The 17,348-nt window shown below is 41.4% G+C and overlaps 1 protein-coding gene across 1 annotated transcript; it reads left to right on the top strand.

Moving 5' to 3' along the window:
• Positions 1-347: 347 nt before the first annotated feature.
• Positions 348-10,045, top strand: katnal1 (katanin p60 subunit A-like 1). The gene is made up of 11 exons (XM_048228939.1): positions 348-435; positions 1,167-1,338; positions 1,505-1,665; positions 1,909-2,068; positions 2,209-2,333; positions 4,435-4,540; positions 4,988-5,146; positions 5,242-5,368; positions 5,772-5,906; positions 7,817-7,943; positions 9,336-10,045. Exons 2-11 carry the CDS (start codon positions 1,174-1,176, stop codon positions 9,532-9,534), a joined length of 1,464 nt encoding a protein of 487 aa, XP_048084896.1. The 5' UTR covers positions 348-435; positions 1,167-1,173; the 3' UTR covers positions 9,535-10,045.
• The last annotated feature ends 7,303 nt before the right edge of the window (positions 10,046-17,348 follow it).

Genomic DNA, 17,348 nt, shown 5'->3' on the forward strand with positions numbered 1-17,348 from the left:
CAGGCCAAGTACAGTTCCGTCTAGAATTACTTTATTCAGCCTTTAATACTGCTTAGGGCCTATAGGTAGCTTTGTGTTACAGTATGTTGGTGAAGATATGCACACAGTCGGCTGCCTGAGTTATTATTCTAAACGGAATTAGAATTGTTACAGTTGATCGTTTTAATGGTATAGGCTGGCAATGATCATGCCTGATCTTAAGAAAAGTGATGCCATGATGAAGTTGTAAACTTCTAGCGTAGCCTACCTCCCATGTCCAGCCTTTTACTGTCTATGGTCCAGCCAGACACGTTTATGGCCAGACACTCTGGTCCAGCCCAAGTACCACCCGCCTCTTCCTCACGCCACGCCTCCTCCGCTTCCTCTCTGCGGCCATGGTAACACCACCACGCAAAGGAGGACAGAGAAGTAAATTAATAGTCTCGCTGAGATAAGGTGAGTATATAGCCACGAACGGAAACGTAATGTCGTTTTTCTTAACTTCGGATAATACATACCATTATTTCTCGCGTTTGAGGCCAGTAAATACATGTTTTTAGGCTTGCGTCAATTCAGTTTTGTTGTCTGTGTGGCCTAGCTAAATCGCAACGGTGGTGTGTATTTTGGCATGAGCTCGATGGGTATTGTTGTTCCTTGTAATGATCTTCACCGATAGAGGGCATAGTCTATTGGTCTGTGTTGAACTACAAGTACGGGTGTTTGAACTGCGCTTACTGTTAGCTAGATATGGGTTTGTAATTTATGAATGAATTGTCAGGTAAACACCACCACCCCACCACTCATATTCCACATGTGCTCCAGCCCACCTTTTAAGTCATTTTAATCTGTCACGTTAATGATGGCCTAACGTTACTTATAAGCACGTCGTTGCACCCCTATTTGTTAAATGTAGCCTGCACGTTAGCGTTACCCTTCATTTTGCATTGAGCTCATTTAATTAGCACTGTGTGTACGCTTAAGATGGTTTAACGTTAGCAGGAATGGACAGATTTATTGTGTCTGAAATACGATAAGTTAACTTAACATAGGCCTAACGTTAGTTGAATATCGCTTGCTGGTTACCGTCAGAGACAACGTTTACTCGACTGCTCTAGTATCCGTCTGTTAAAGCCTCAATATTGTAGCCAGTCCTGTAGTATTTGAATGTAAATACTTTTTCTTCATAGTCAAGCCATGGCGGAGTTAGCAGAGATATATGACAACGCTAAAAAGGGTCGAGAGTACGCTCTTCTCGGGAACTATGATTCGTCCATGGTCTACTATCAAGGTGTGATGCAGCAAATCGAGAAATACTGTCAGTCTCAGAGAGATCCATCACTCAAGGCCAAATGGCAGCAGGTGGGACAGCCCATAAAACAACTTTTATGAAATGTTGATGTGTTTGTTTATTTATTTTTGAATTACCCATGTCAATAATTTGAGAAATGCTGGAATGTAGTCATTGTCTGGTATACAATAAGATAAATTAAAGACCAAATACCTACAGCCTGCTCTTTAAATTTAGGTACGCTTGGAATTAGAAGAGGAATACAAGTATGTGAGGAGTATTGTCAACACCTTGGAAAGTTTTAAGGTGGACAAGCCAGTAGACTGCTCTAACTTCCTACCAGAGGAAGCCCCTCAGGATCCTGCAGTATGGCCGCCCCCTACCCCGGCAGAACACAGGTAAAATACCTCATAGTCATCTGATAGACACAACCCCTTCTAGCTTTTGCTGAACGAGTCAAATACAACACAGATGCCAGCCAGGCTAATACTAATGGCAGACAAAAGACTGCTGGTTTGTTTAGCAGTGCTACCAGATCAGTGGCCAGTGAAATACGGATGCAAGTCTTGTGAGCACACACTTCACAGCTTGGTACCTAATACCAATAAATGGCCTGTGGTTTGCTTCTCTTTTATTCCCAGAGCACCAAGTCAGGTGAAGCGTCCCAATAGTGGAGCAAAGCCTCAGAAAAAAGACTCCCCAGCAATGCAGCACAAGGGTCCAGTGGTCAGGGGGCAAGTGAACCCCAAAACAGACAAATCACCCCGCAATGGACGAGGCACAAAGGCCAAAGATGAAAAGGTAATGCAATCTAACATCTTCAAGGCTTATATTGTTAAGGAACCCCAAGAGAACATAATCCATATATCTCAAAGTAGAGTTGGTAGACATCTATAAGATGGTCACCTTTGTGTATCTTTTTTTACTGTTGATTCTTTCAGGGGAAAAAGAGTGGCCAAGAAGGTGGTGAAGGAGAGTTGAAGAAGTTTGATGGTACAGGCTATGACAGTGACTTGGTGGATGCCCTTGAAAGGGACATTATTTCAAGGAATCCTAATATCAGCTGGTAATGGATGCTCTCCACTTTATACTTGTCTATGTGTTCCCACCACAAACAATACATTTCATCATTTGCCTCTGCGGTCCTCACCATTTGTGGGACCAATATCAGTACAAAATCAGAGTTCTGTGTAAACTAGGTTATATGCCGCAAGATAAAAAGAGCCATGTCTAATCTCAACATCACATCAAATGTAAGCACTGCTTTATGGTTACACCCATAGTGCCCGGCACCCTCAGTACTAACAATATATTGTACTACTGCCATGCCATGACCAATACTACTTGCTTTCCTTCACTGACACGGCTACTACAAAAATATTCTTATACCAAGAGGAAGGCACCCCAGATATTGAAACAACATGAGCAATAGAAAAGTTAAAAAGCAATACAATGTATAAATGGTAAATGAAAAAAAAACCTGATTAACCTGCACAATATCATACGTAGCCTACTGTACATCTTAGTTTCATGTGAGATTTTATTGTTTATTTTTGTGTGGGTGTTATTATTATGACAATCATTTGCAAATTGGCCAAATCAGCCTTTGTTGGTGCAATTTAGTAGCCTGGTTGAAACCAGACTCATTCACTTTGTAAAACGTTTGAAAAATGTTTCTGACACCAGCATCATGACCGGCTTAAACTTGAGGTCACCGAGTATGGTTGGTACAGAAAAACCTGAAAACAATCGGTTCTACCTAGCTCGAGTTGCTGCTGCCAGGCAGTTACAGTGCTACACTCTGGGGGCATGAAATGGGGGCTCTTGAACATGCCCCCAGAGTGTAGCCCTGTAGCTGCCTAGAAACAGAGATCTATGTGAAAAATCGCCTGAATTCTCCTTTAACTTTTAAATCATTGGTCCAGGCTAACCAATCACATTGTTTAGGGATTCCTAATGTTACTTCCTACTTTGCCTAAACTTTAGAAACTGACAAAAACAGCAGTCAATATACAATGTATGTAGGCCTACCTGTCTTGTACATAAATTTACACATTCTTCCGACTGCAATTTTTGACGTTTGCAGGCGTTGTTACTACCATATACCACAGCCACTTTCGATTTCAAAACTATAGCATCCTTCCTTCTCATCACTAATTGGCCTGACCTTTTTGGGGTTTGATGGAAACGTTAGTGTATTTAGTGTGTTCCAGACTATTATCTCCCTGAAAGGAGATCTAGGTGGGCGTGGCTAACAATTTAGGCATAATTATTTCCAAATGTCAAAAAAAGACCTTTCAGTTATATTCGCCATTGTTTATTTGACCATACTGTACAAAATCACTGATTGGTTGAGAAGGCATGATATGATAACCATAGTAATGACCCATAACATTCCATACCTTCTTATTCCTAGTAGGTCCCACATACTATTATCTTGAGTTGCAGGAATGGACATCATGCCAAATGTTACTTGTTGTTTTATGCTCCTATGCTCCTAACCCTAACGTCGTCTTCCAGGCAGCGCTGCATGGAAGGCACTAGGGTTAAGCAAGGGATAGTGTTAGGGTTAAGGTTAGGGTTAGGTGCCTTGAAGTCAACGGTCGCAGCGCTGCCTTGAAGTCGACGGTGGGGGCTTAAAACGCCATCGAGCATGGCAAATGCCCTTCTCCTACCCCACCAAAAGTAAGACTTTTGCTGTTGTGTTGGGGCTTTGGGTGGGGTAATTGCTTAATGAAAATTGAGGCCCATTATTTTTATCATAGTGGAATAATGAATTGCAGAGAGCACTACAGCATCATAAATAATCATGACTTATCTCCTCTTGTGTGTCTGCCGCTCGTCTGTCTGTAATTGCATAAATTGTGAGAGCGTCGGATTAGTGGTCTGTTGGAGTGCGGAGGGACAGATGCCCAAGAGGTGAGGTGCTGGGGATGACTCATGACGACTGGGAGTCACACAATCTGTCGTGATTTTTCGCTTGTCTTTTTTTTTCTCTCTCTCTTTCTCTCTCTCTCTCTCTCTCTCTCTCTCGCGCTTCCCCTCTCTCTCTCTCTCTCATGGTTTCTTTTTTCTCTTTCTCTCTCTCTCATGGTTTCTTTTTTCTCTTTCTGTCTCTCTCTCACTCTCTCTCTCTCTCTTGGTCGCTCCCTCTCTTTCTTCTGCAGGGATGACATAGCCGATCTGGAGGATGCCAAGAAGCTGCTGAGAGAGGCAGTGGTGTTGCCCATGTGGATGCCAGATTTCTTCAAGGGCATTCGGCGGCCTTGGAAGGTCATTGCCTTTTCAGAATCATTTTTATCTTAGAAATGAACATACCCACTAGATATTCACACATGTATGTGCCACAAGCATTTGTGCACATTGATTATGCAGATGACATCATGGAAGCAATATTCACATATCACCAGCACTACCGTTTCAAACCAGTGGATGGCACTATTATGTAGTCCAATTGGTGAAGCTCATATGATGTGTGACATAATGCGCTAATTTCTCATGACCTGATGTACAAAGAAGATATTCCAGTCTGTTCTTGCAATACGCAAAGTATTTGTCTCGCTAAGAAATTATTTTTGTTGTATAATAATGGTTCAGTCAATACCATGATTTTCAGTCTTGCAATCCCTGACATATGGTGCTGTGATCAGATTGTGAACAGCATGGTGTGTGCGTGCGTGTGCATGTGTGTGCGCGTGTGTGCGTGTGTGTGTACTGCAGGGAGTGTTGATGGTCGGCCCTCCTGGCACAGGGAAGACTATGCTTGCCAAAGCTGTTGCCACAGAGTGTGGCACCACGTTCTTCAACATCTCCCCCTCCACCCTCACCTCCAAGTATCGAGGCGAGTCAGAGAAACTGGTGCGGCTGCTGTTTGACATGGTGAGTCTGTGTGAGCGCCTCTAAGAATAATGAACATTTTACATATGGGTAGATTCTGAAACCTTTAAAATCTTTTCTGGAACCTTTAAAATCAGGCAAGGTTCTACGCCCCCAGTACAATCTTCATTGACGAGATCGACTCGATTTGCGGGAGACGGGGAACATCGGATGAACATGAGGCGAGTCGCCGAGTGAAGTCGGAACTCCTGGTGCAGATGGACGGTGAGCCAGACAGAGGAAGTAAAAGCGCTAATCAGAGGAAGTGAAATCGCTAATCAGAGAAACTGCTTTATCGACCTCACAGTTGCTTCAGACCAATTCCACAATTTCACTTCTTCTCCTAAAATTGTTACCAGCTTTACCTTTATCTCAAGTCATCATCAAGTCTCCGTCAGTATACAAATGTGTATCACATTTAGGGTTCCCCAACTACACTTGACACTTCACCATAACATGTCCATCCTCACGCTTTAACCCCTCTTATGTTCATCCTCACGTTTTTGGCATCTCTATAGTAAAGCATAACCTGAACTGTCCAATCTAGATTTCAGTGTGAACTTTAGCCAGTCTTGGTTCAAAAGAATGACACTGTATAATGAAAAGATCTCACTGCTCTCTTGCACAGGGGTTGGTGGGGCAGTGGAGAATGACGATCCCTCTAAGATGGTGATGGTGCTGGCTGCCACCAATTTCCCCTGGGACATCGATGAGGCACTGAGACGCCGCCTGGAGAAGAGAATCTACATTTCTCTGCCCACAGGTCTGTGCACCTTCACAAAAGACTCCATTACTGCTCTATTAGCCTAAATCCAAATTACAAAGCTGTAACTTCTCATTAGCATTGTCTACACACACAAAACTTTACTGGTCTGAACTTTGTAGTGGTTCCTCCTTTTACATTAAAGCATTAAAATATCCATCTGCCATCTGAGCCATGCATGCGCGAGTGTTCCTATCTGGTATTCTCTCTCGCCAAAATGTAGCCTATATTTGGACCCCTTCCTGACAAGCTTTGTCTACAGCCTCAAAACGGATATTTGTAGTGATTCCTCATTGCATTGAAATACACTCATTATCAATCAGGTTTTCAGATAGGAAGCAGTATGCGCTGTGCTTGCCACAGTCTTCTGCAGAAAAGAGTAGTCACTACCGCAGTCAAAGTTCAACATTGTTTGTGGTTTGCGTGAGGGTTAGCTGATGATTGCATGCAGGTTGGGGTCATTCATCATACCTGGCATTAGAGATGTGAAGATATAGATCGGATAGATCATATCTTTCTGCCCAGGTGTGAACAGGGTCACAGAGAATCAAACAAATTTATCCAACATCCAACAGGTTGGAGGTGAAGTTCTAGTGATTGCGAGATGAATCTGTTGAAAGGTCACCCATATCACAAACTGTTGTTGTCTGACAAACTATCAAGGGAGACTGTTCCTTTTCTGAGCTTTCATATCATGTTGCTATGGTGTCGTGTGCTCTGGTTCTCTCTCCAAGGCCGACAAGTTGTGCTAGCATTTCTGAACAGAAGTGAGAAAGTAACTATAGGCAACGCTCCAACCCAGAAGGAGAAAGGCACCAACAGTTTGGCAAATGACAGTTACTTCTGGAAAGAAAAAGCATGCTATTGCCTCATTGTCACTAAAGGCAGCAGTTCACACATGCTAAACTTTTTCATGTAATGACAGTAAGGAGGCTGTCAAACACTAGCCTGCTTTCACTACAACGGTTAGGAATTCCAACATTCTCATAAATAATTACATTAGATATTTGCATTTCTTAAGAGTAATCATATTACTTTGAAAATGCCCAGGATGCATTATTTGGCTCTGAGTAACTGAGATGGGTTTGTAACTTTTCAAAACGGAATTTTAATTAGGTTTTGTTTAATTAAAGGGACACCAGGCAACGTTTTCGTGTTAATTACTCATCTTCGTAAGTCGGTATATGGTTAAATGATTACAGGGCGAATGAAGACTCTCTCGCCCGCCTCTACTGCCTGTAGGAAGAATATCCCGCTTGCAAGTTCAGTGTATCGTACCCGCCGACCAAAGCAGGATCAGTTTACATCCTGCATCCACAGCACAGAGGCAGGCTAACGAAACACTAGCGATTGTTGCAAACGTGTGTATAATGGCAGAGCCGGCGAAGAAGCAGCGAAAACCTCTGACGGAATATGCAAAGAAAAGGAAAAGAGCTTCAGACTAAGCGAGGGGGAGTTTCGTAGAGAAAAAGCATCAGGCTTGCCTGGTGTCCCTTTAAAAGCATAAAGAGACATTTCTTATTCAGTTTGCCTTTAAATAGTTCAGTTTATACTTAAATAAATAAATAGTTTATAAATACATTTATAAATCAACCAAACTTTAACCAGAGACCAGCTAAAGTACAATACCACCAATCTTTTTATCTCTGCTGGTATCTCCCATTTGGTATTGCAGAATACCACTTATAACAATACCACACATGGCCATAATGTGGCATGAATGTTCACACACACCAAGCATGGACAGCACAACACATAGTCTTCACACACACAGTAGTAATGTATTCAGCCATGACACATCCCCCTCACCCTCACCACCCCTCGTGTAGTGGCTCGTGACTGCGTGCTGATGACACATTGCGGGGGCTGTGTGTGGGCGCCTGTGACTATGGTCTGGTGTGTTCCTCCAGCGAAGGGCCGTGCCGAACTGCTGCGCATCAGCCTGAGGGAGGTGGAGGTGGCGCCCGATGTCGATCTGGCCCTCATCGCTGAGAAGATCGAAGGCTACTCCGGAGCAGACATCACCAACGTCTGCAGGTCAGTGAGTCAGTCAGTCCCCCTGAAGTACAACATGTAATAGACCTTTTGATCAAAAAACTGAAAAATGTCATGGATGTGTAAACCCAGTTCCGTTGTATGCTTTGTTGATGGCGAAATGGCAGCTAAAGTTAGACTTTTACTGCTAGCCTGGTTACCCTACCATAGTGCCGATGTCACACAATCCAGCAAAATATTCCTTGCTCACCGCTATTTTTGTACAAGAAATATAGAGCAAGAAGAATAGAAATCTGTTAGAGAAACATGGATAAATGTTATGAAAACTGCCAGCTCACATCTATTATCTGCCACTATGGTAACCGGAAGTTCCGCTTCACTGCATTGAAACCAACCACATAACCAGTTCGATGTGTTCCGATTGGATGATTAAAGTTGTCGAGAAACTTGGTTGGTGTAAGAGTGAATGTATTGTGTATATGTGAGCAACTTACACGTTACCCATCTTGCACTGGATCATCTTCCTGAAACTCAATATTCTGATCACAAGAAGTCTGGGCAAAATACTCAGCACCAGTCAGAGGCTACATTCATTGTTTTGTATTTTTATGATGCCATCACATCACCAATACTGGTTTACCAAAAATATGTGGCAGTTAACTACAAAAAATACTAACCTGTAAAGTATTTTGATACAAAATATGAAGCCATTTTCTTCAACCCAATAAAATACAAAAGAGTATTTTGTCATTTGTATCTGAAATACATATTTTAAATACATATCATAAATATTGCCCATCCCTGATTAGACATAATTAGACATATAGACAAAAATTTGAGGATTGAATAGACCGGTCCCGTTTTACTTTTTTTTCCCCGTTGTGCTTTTGACTTCCTCTGCTTTGTGAAGCTGGACAGGATGTGTTTATGTACGGCCTGTCCTTCAATTCTGGTGTATTTCCAGTGAAACGCCTAAGTTTGTGATTGTTTTTCTGCACAGTGATTTTGTCAGATGGCTTCCTGCCATTGCCATTCCTGATTCCACAAACATGCCTTTGATTATTACGTAACTGTGTGTGTGTGTGTGTGTGTGAGTATTGGGTGGGTTCACAGGACTGTCTTGCTTTACTGAAAAAGCAATCAATGCAACAGTGTGCTTGTGAAAGCTTTATAGAGGATAAAACAATAAAGCAGCTGTCCTTTAGTAACCCAATAGCCAAAGACAATACACACATTTCTCAACAGCCAACATTGTTGATGTACTTTCCACCTACTCAACATAATTCTACATGAGGGCTAAGCTCTCAATGATTCCTCGAGTTTAAATAAATCAAATCAAATTTTGGATGCCTTTGATATAAAGTAGTACAGATCTTTTGTCAGCCATGATAACGAGTCTCTAACAGGAGCTGCTGTGTGTGTCTGACTCCTCAGGGATGCGGCCATGATGGCCATGCGGCGTCGGATCCAGGGTTTGAGCCCCGAGGAGATTCGCGCGCTCCCCAAGGATGAACTCCAGATGCCCGTCACCATGGAGGACTTTGAGCTCACGCTCAAGAAGATCTCCAAGTCTGTCTCCTCCGCCGACTTGGAGAAGTACGAGTCCTGGATGTCAGAGTTCGGATCTGTGTAGTGGAGGAGGAGGAGGAAGAAGAAAGGAAAGATGAGTGGGTATGAAGAACAGAGGGTGGGACACCACTGGATGACCTAATCATTCCTTAGCCCTGTCGTCTAGCGTTACCAGGGCGAATACTTGAAACTGTTTAGTGTTCAGAAATGCTGTAGAATGGTGTTTTAGAAGGACACTTGAGAAACGGATCCTGTGTTTTAGGTCTTGTTTTTTTTATGTTGAAAGTGGTGCAAACTCATATTGGTGTGCACCTTTTTACTTATAAAATGCACTAGTGCTGGTATTGCACTGACTTGAAATAGTCTGATAGGCTGTGAGAATGTGTGATGTTGAAGAGAATGTGTGTGTGCCCTGTCTGTCATGGTTATCAATTTGCAGCGTGTCATTTTCACTTAAAGTATCTGCTTTGGTAAGTGTGTGTGTGTGTGTTGTACAGGGGAAAAGTGCTGGTATGGAAATGTTAAGGTACAGTACAATTTTACAAAAACTGTCATTAAAATGTTCATCTTGATAATCAAAGTGTTTGTCTCATTTTTCTAGGTGGGGTGCTTTCAAAACTATTTCTTTGTCTTTTTTTACCTGGTTATCATTAAGTGTTCAGGTCTCATGCCTTAGTAATGCTAATGAGTAATTGCTGGATTTTTTTCAGTTCCTTTCTTAAAATTGCTGACCCAGGCAACTAGAAGTATACACCTGCAGTGGTTTGAAAAAGTGTTTGCCCCCTTCCTGATTTCTTACTTTTTTTGTCACACTTAAATGTTTCAGATCAAACACATTTAAATATTAGTCAAAGATACACAAGTAAACACAAAATGCCGTTTTTAAATGAAGGTTGTTATTGTTAAGGGAAAACAAAATCCAAACCTACATGGCCCTGTGTGAAAGTGATTGCCCCCTGAACCTAATAACTGGTTGGGCCACCCTTAGCAGCAACAACTGCAATCAAGCATTTGCGATAACTTTCAAATTTCAATTTGCAATTCAAGTCAACTTATAGAGCGCCAAAACATTAATGTAATTCAGCCACATTGGAGGGTTTTTGAACATAAACTGACTTTTTAAGGTCATGTTACAGCATCTCAATAGGATTCAGGTCAGGACTTTGACTAGGCCACTCCAAAGCAGAATTCATGGTTCCATTTATCACAGCAAGTCCTCCATGGGCCCGTTGCACAAAACTAGGATAAGGGATTTAGCCGGGATATCTTGGTTATCCTGGCTCCATTTATCCATGATCTGGTTGCACAAAAGCGGGATAGGGGGCAGCAGGATATGTTATGGTATAAGTTACCATGGAGATTTATTCAGTGGAGCTAGCCTGCTCCAGACCACGCTACGTTCCAGGATCTATTTAATCTCATCCCTTATCTCAGTCAGCAGTCACCACAAACGGAAACCAATAGTTATTCCACTGCCCACTACACAGTATCACATATAACTAGACCCACTGCCATTATTTAAACGTTTGTGATCATTAATTTCAATAATTTTGGATAAATGACGATTTTTAGATGTTGCAATCATTAGATAATTTACAGTTTCCTATAGACTATAAGGCTTTATATAAAATGAAGGAATATTAGGGCCACAGAGAAAAAAAAATCCAAATTCCTCTGCCACTGCAAGACATATTTAACTTAAATTTAAAGCACACATATGAACTAATTTAACACATATTGGCCGACCACGGTCATCATCAGGGAAGATTGTTTTGCTTTATCACTGTGGCGGTGTTGCCTTTCTTTTTAATTATGTCTTTTACATACTCGCCATTCCCGACCTGTCGTGCGACAATGTGACGTCACGGGAGCGCCGTAACCATTTATACTTGCGCGTGGTGGTCGCGACACTGGTTGGAATATTCTCCTAAACAGAGGTATTGCTGTTGTGAAAAGGCTATTGCTACCTACTTTACACCGTAGAAGAAGCAATGAAGCCGCTCTACTTGCCATGGTAAATCTGTGATCGGTGGCGGGGTCTATTTGAGGGAGCCGTGTCCGTGCACTTATCCAGGATCGGTTTCACCTGGCTTGATGAATCCGTGTCCGCTCATCCTGGCTTGGTCTTTGTGCAACCAATTAAGCCTGGACGCTCTTGTTTTGGATTCATTGACCTCAACTCAGTCACTTATCCTGGATTTCTTGATCCTACTTTTGTGCAACGGGCCTCAGGTCCTGAAGCAGCAAAACAGCTCCAGACCATCACACTACCACCACCATATTTTACTGTTGGTAGGCCTATGACTTTCTGAAATGCGGTGTTACTTTTACGCCAGATGTAATCGGACATACATCTTCCACAAAGTTAAACTTTTGTCTCGTCAGTCCACCGTATTTTCTCAAAAGTCTTGGGGATCATCAAGATGTTTTCTGGCAAAAATGAGACGAGCCTTAATGTTCTTTTTACTCAGCAGTGGTTTTCGTCTTAAAACTCTGCCATGCAGGCCATTTTTGCGCAGTCTCTTTCTTATGGTAAAGTCATGAACACTGAACTTAACTGAGGCAAGTGAGGCATGCAGTTCTTTAGATATTTGTCTTTTGGGACCTCTTGGATGAGTCGTCGCTGCACTCTTGGGGTAATTTTGGTTGGCCGGCCACTCCTGGGAAGGTTCACCACTGTTTCATGTTTTAGCCATTTGTGGATAATGACTCTCACTGTAGTTCGCTGGAGTCCCAAAGCTTTATAAATGGCTTTATAAATGGCTTTATAACCTTTTCCAGACTGATAGATCGCAATTACTTTCTTTCTCATTTGTTCCTGAATTTCTTTGGCTCACAGCATGATGTCTAGCTTTTGAGGATCTTTTTGTCTGCTACACTTTGTAAGGCAGGTCCTACTTAAGTGATTTCTTGATTGAGAACAGGTGTGGCAGTAATCAGGCCTGGGTGTGGCTAGAGAAATTGAACTCAGGTGTGATAAACCACAGTTATGTGTTTAGAGGGGGGGCAAACATTTTTTTTCACACAGGGCCATGTAGGTTTGGATTTTTTCCCCCTTAATAATAAAAACCTTCATTCAATAACTGCATTTTGTGTTTATTTGTGTTATCTTTGTTGTATATTTAGATTTGTTTGATGATCTGAAACATTTAGGTGACAAACATGCAAAAAACAATAATAAAGAAATCAGGAAGGGGGCAAACACTTTTTCACACCACTGTATGTCAAGTGATGCGTGTCTGTGTGGATGGTTTAATTTCATTTAGCATAAGATTTAACCTTTTATGTCTGGGTACTTCTTAATGTGACCGGACTTGAACTTGACCCTAAAATTACATTAGGCATTTTTCATCACAGTATGACCAGGCGCAATGACATGAACAATGAGTCTATTTAACAGCTATTTTGAGGCTTTGAAAATCTCTTTTCATGTTTAAATAATCAGTCCTTTGAATAAATGTTGCCTGAAGTAGGATTCAAAAGAGCTGATTAAAGCACACAGAAATACTCTCATAGTTTCCCGGAGTGAAAAGAGCATATTTGTCTGTTAGGAACACAGACCCCCAATAAGCAAATGCCTCGGCCTCAAAGGCAAAATGCCTCGGCCTCAAAGGCAAAGTACTACAAAGACAGATTCTCTCTCACTTAGAAAAAGTAGAATCGATGTGAAAGAATCAGAACTGGGACCCAAACTGGGTAACTGGAAACACGATTGGGTATAAAAGTCAAAGATCACCACTCATCCATCAAGGTGCAGGATTGATGGGCAACTTATAAAGGATAGAAGAAGAATCTACACACACAGATTTGAGTAAAAACTTCTTTTGCACAGACTGGAGTGTGCCGATTTTTCTTCTATCCTTTAACACGATTGAGTATGAAAAAGAGCATCCCAGAGAGGCAGGGTCTCTTAGAAGTAATATAATAATAATAATAATAATAATAAGCTTTATTTGTATAGCACCTTTCATACACATAAGGCAGCTCAAAGTGCTTTACAGTTGGAGTGTAACACAATAATAGAGAAGAGTCAGTCATTATCAGTCATTCCTCTTCGTTACTGTGGCCGTTTATGATCCAATCAGGAACATATCAAAAATATAGATAAGAACATGTAACACGATAATAGAGAAGAATAAGTCATTCCTCTTCGTTGCTGTGGCCGTTTATGATCCAATCAGCAACATATCAGAAATACTTTTATATATTTATATACAATTATATAGGCTTTGCTAAGAAATGCTTAGGCCCGTTGATGCGGACTCTAAGCAGTTAGCCTTAGTATGATCTTAGTATGTGTTGTGATTGTATGACTTTACATACAGATGTTTAAGAAACACAGTGACCGGCAGCCTTAACCCTTAAAAGCTCAGAGATATATGAAGGTGCTATGCCATTCAGAGCTTTGTAAGTAATTAACATAACCTTAAAATCAGTTCTATAGGAAACAGGGAGCCAGTGCAATTCAGCTAACACGGGTGATGTGTTCTCTCTTCTTGCTCTTAGTTAAAAGTCTAGCAGCAGAGTTCTGTATGAGTTCCAATTTAAAAGATGTAGGGGTATTCATCACTCTGTGTAACAATGTAATGTAAAACAATGTACAACCCCAAATCAGAAAAAGTTGGGACATTGTGTAAAATGCAAATAAAAACAGAATGTGATTATAAAAGTCTTGTAAACCCATATTTAGCAACAAAATTCTGTAGATGTTTAGGAACTGAGAAGACCAGTTGCTAGAGTTTTGAGAATGAAATGTTGTCCCATTCCTGCCCAATATAGGATTTCTGTTGCTCAACAGTATGAGGTATTCCTAATCATGTTTTTCATTCCATGCTGCACTAATTTGACTGGTCTGGACTGAAGACAGGCCATGTTAGCACCTGGACTCTTTCTCTATGGAGAAATACTGTTTAAATATGTGCAGAATTAATTTTGCCATTGTTTTCCTGAAATATTCAAGGTCTTCCCTGGAAGAAAACCTTGCATGGGTGGCAGTATATGTTGCTCAAAACCTGTATACATCATTCAAAATTGATTGTGCCTTGCCATATGTGCAAGATGCCTATGCTGTAGGCACTAATGCACCTCTACATCGTCATAGATGTTGGGTTCCGAGTCCTAAAACAAGTTGGATAACTTGGATACTTGGATAGGCCCTCTCCTCTTTAGCCCAGATGAGTCAATGATTTCCAAAAGTAATTGCAAATTTTGATTGGTCTAACCACAGGACCTTTTTCCACATTACCTCAGATCCTTTTAAACAAGCTCAGGCCCAGATAAGACACTGGTATTTATGTATCATGTCTACAATTTTGACTATTGCATGGTAAAGTTTACACTAGCATTTCTGAATTGGGTATCAAACTGTGCTCATAGACAATGGTTATCAGAGGTATTCCTGAGCCCATACAATGACTTTCTGTATAGAAATAGGTCTGGTTTTAATGCAATGCCATCTGAGGTCCAAAAGACCATGGCCATCCAATGTTCTATCCCTAGTTTGCAAAGATTTCTCTGGATTTTCTGAATATTTTAATGATATTATGTACTGTAGATGATGAACTCCCCAAATACTTTACAATTTCATGTTAAGAACATTACAATTACATTCTTTCATGATTTGTCCACACAGGTTTAGTGATTACCCTTACATCTTTACTTCTAAAAGACTTTGCCTCTCTGGGATGCTCTTTTTTACACCCAATAATGTTGCCAGTTACCCTAATTAGTTGTGAAACATGTTTCCTTTTGTTTTCTTTATCATTAGACTACCTTTCAAGCATTTTGTTACCCCTGTCCCAACTTTCCTGTCCCGCATTTTACACAGCGTCCCAACTTTTTCTGATTTGGGTTTGTATATTTCGAACATTTGCTACTGTAAGCACGCAGCAATCTGTAGAGCCTGCTCATGACTGACTGCCAACCGGCCGGCGTGACTCAGCCGGCAGAGCTTGCTGAGAGCAGCAGAAGCCCGATGCTGGCCCGGTCCACCGGGGCTGGGAAGGGCTGTGAGTGTGGGAGTCTGCTCGTGCCTCAGTGGCCTGCGGCGATGCTTCACTCTGAAGGACAGCCGTCTGTCGGTGTCACACTAGTGCTGTCATCGCTGCGTGAGCCTACACACACACATGCACACACACACACACGCGCATACACATACACCTCCACGAGCTGCCATTTGTCTCGTTTTGTCATGCTGTCTGTCTTCCTCAGCCGTGCTGACATATAGAGAGGAATAACAGCATTATGGGCAAAAATAATGGAGGTGTGTGAGCTTTTATTAGTGAGTATGTCATGGTATGGTATGGTGGTATGTCATGTGTGTCACAGAGAGAAAATAGGTGGATCATGAGTACATGACAAATCGAAAACTAATAAAATATTAAATAATAAATAAATAAATAGAAATGGAGCAGTTGGACAGAACATGATGGAGAAACACTGTGAACATGCATGGAATGACCATAAAACTGTTCATGCTATTGGACAGGAAAAAGATCATGCTGTGTGGACATCTGTTAATTACAGTGTATGCCAATTGAACTTTTAGATCTCTATTTGTATCCACATTATGCTACATATAGACAGGTACTGAGATGGTTGTACTTTTGTTTGAAGATGTGCAAACCTGAGTTTGGGTTGGGTGCATGCATGGGACCGGCGGACATTTTCTGAATGAACATCTCTGAGTCCCTTGACAGGAGTTCCTCTCATAGATGATGGGTGAGAGGAGAGACTGTGGGCCCTCATCAGTATCGACATCACTTCCTTAAATTAACTCTGTCCGTGGGCGCTATAAAAGAATGTGTGAACTGAGGTGTGTCTGAACTGATGTGCGAGAGTGTGTATGAAAGAGGGAGAAAGATTGAAGAGTGGAGAAAATGGAAGAAGTAATGGCTGCCTTTTTCCCTCCCTGCTCCAATGGTGTGGTCAATCTAGCAGGAATAGTATACAGAGAAAGGGATTGCTTGCAGGAGCCTCTAATGCATCTATTTTTAGCCATCTATGAAGGACCAACAATTTGAAAATACATCATGGGAAAACACTTCCACCCCTTACTCCCCTTAGTACAGTGGAAGAGGGTTTGCCCCTTAAGTGACCCTGTCCATGTTTTTTTTTTTCTTTTGTTTTTCCAAGAAAAATTGACGAGAGCGGCTTATAATGAAGACAACAGGTGAAAACTATTCTGTTGCTCTTTCTGATGGATCTTAACCTGAAGGATCTGAAATGAAATAGAAAGATCCATTTCGCTACTCTTGTCAAGTCATATTTCTGTGATCAAGGTCATTTATGATTAAATTAGGCTCAGAGCCAATGACTAGAGGTATTCTAACACTCATTAAATTAAGATGGACACCAGCATACTTATCCGTTAATTCATTATAATGTTTGTCTTTGCTGTACGTGATCTGTAAAATTACAGAAAACACATTGTGTCACAGTTCATTAGAAACCCTATAAAGGTTAAAAGTAAAAATGCTTTCGGGTCTACAATGATGATGTCATTCTGGTCATGACTAAGAGTTCTCCACTATTCATCAAGTGTATCTTTATTTATTTATTTTTTACTGCATATGAAGTAATGCGAGATAACATAAAATAATTCTTTTACATGAAGAGGCAAAGTCATTCTACAACAAAAAACACAGATACCATGCCTTTCAAATCTGCAATCAGGTTCACAACAAAAAGAGTGAAAGGTCTGAATACTTTGCACTGTCTGGACATGGCCAAGTGGAGATTGGGGGGGAAGAGGGTTGGTTGCCAAAGCATGTGTGTTGATTTTTATCTCTAAGCACAGCTCTCTGCTGCTAACCCTCAGTTCTAGGTGGGGCCTCTACCGGACGTGGGTTGCTGCTCTTCTGGGCCCTGCTCTGTCTC

Source organism: Alosa alosa, chromosome 2 (assembly GCF_017589495.1).
Source record: "Alosa alosa isolate M-15738 ecotype Scorff River chromosome 2, AALO_Geno_1.1, whole genome shotgun sequence".
NCBI lineage: Eukaryota > Metazoa > Chordata > Actinopteri > Clupeiformes > Clupeidae > Alosa > Alosa alosa.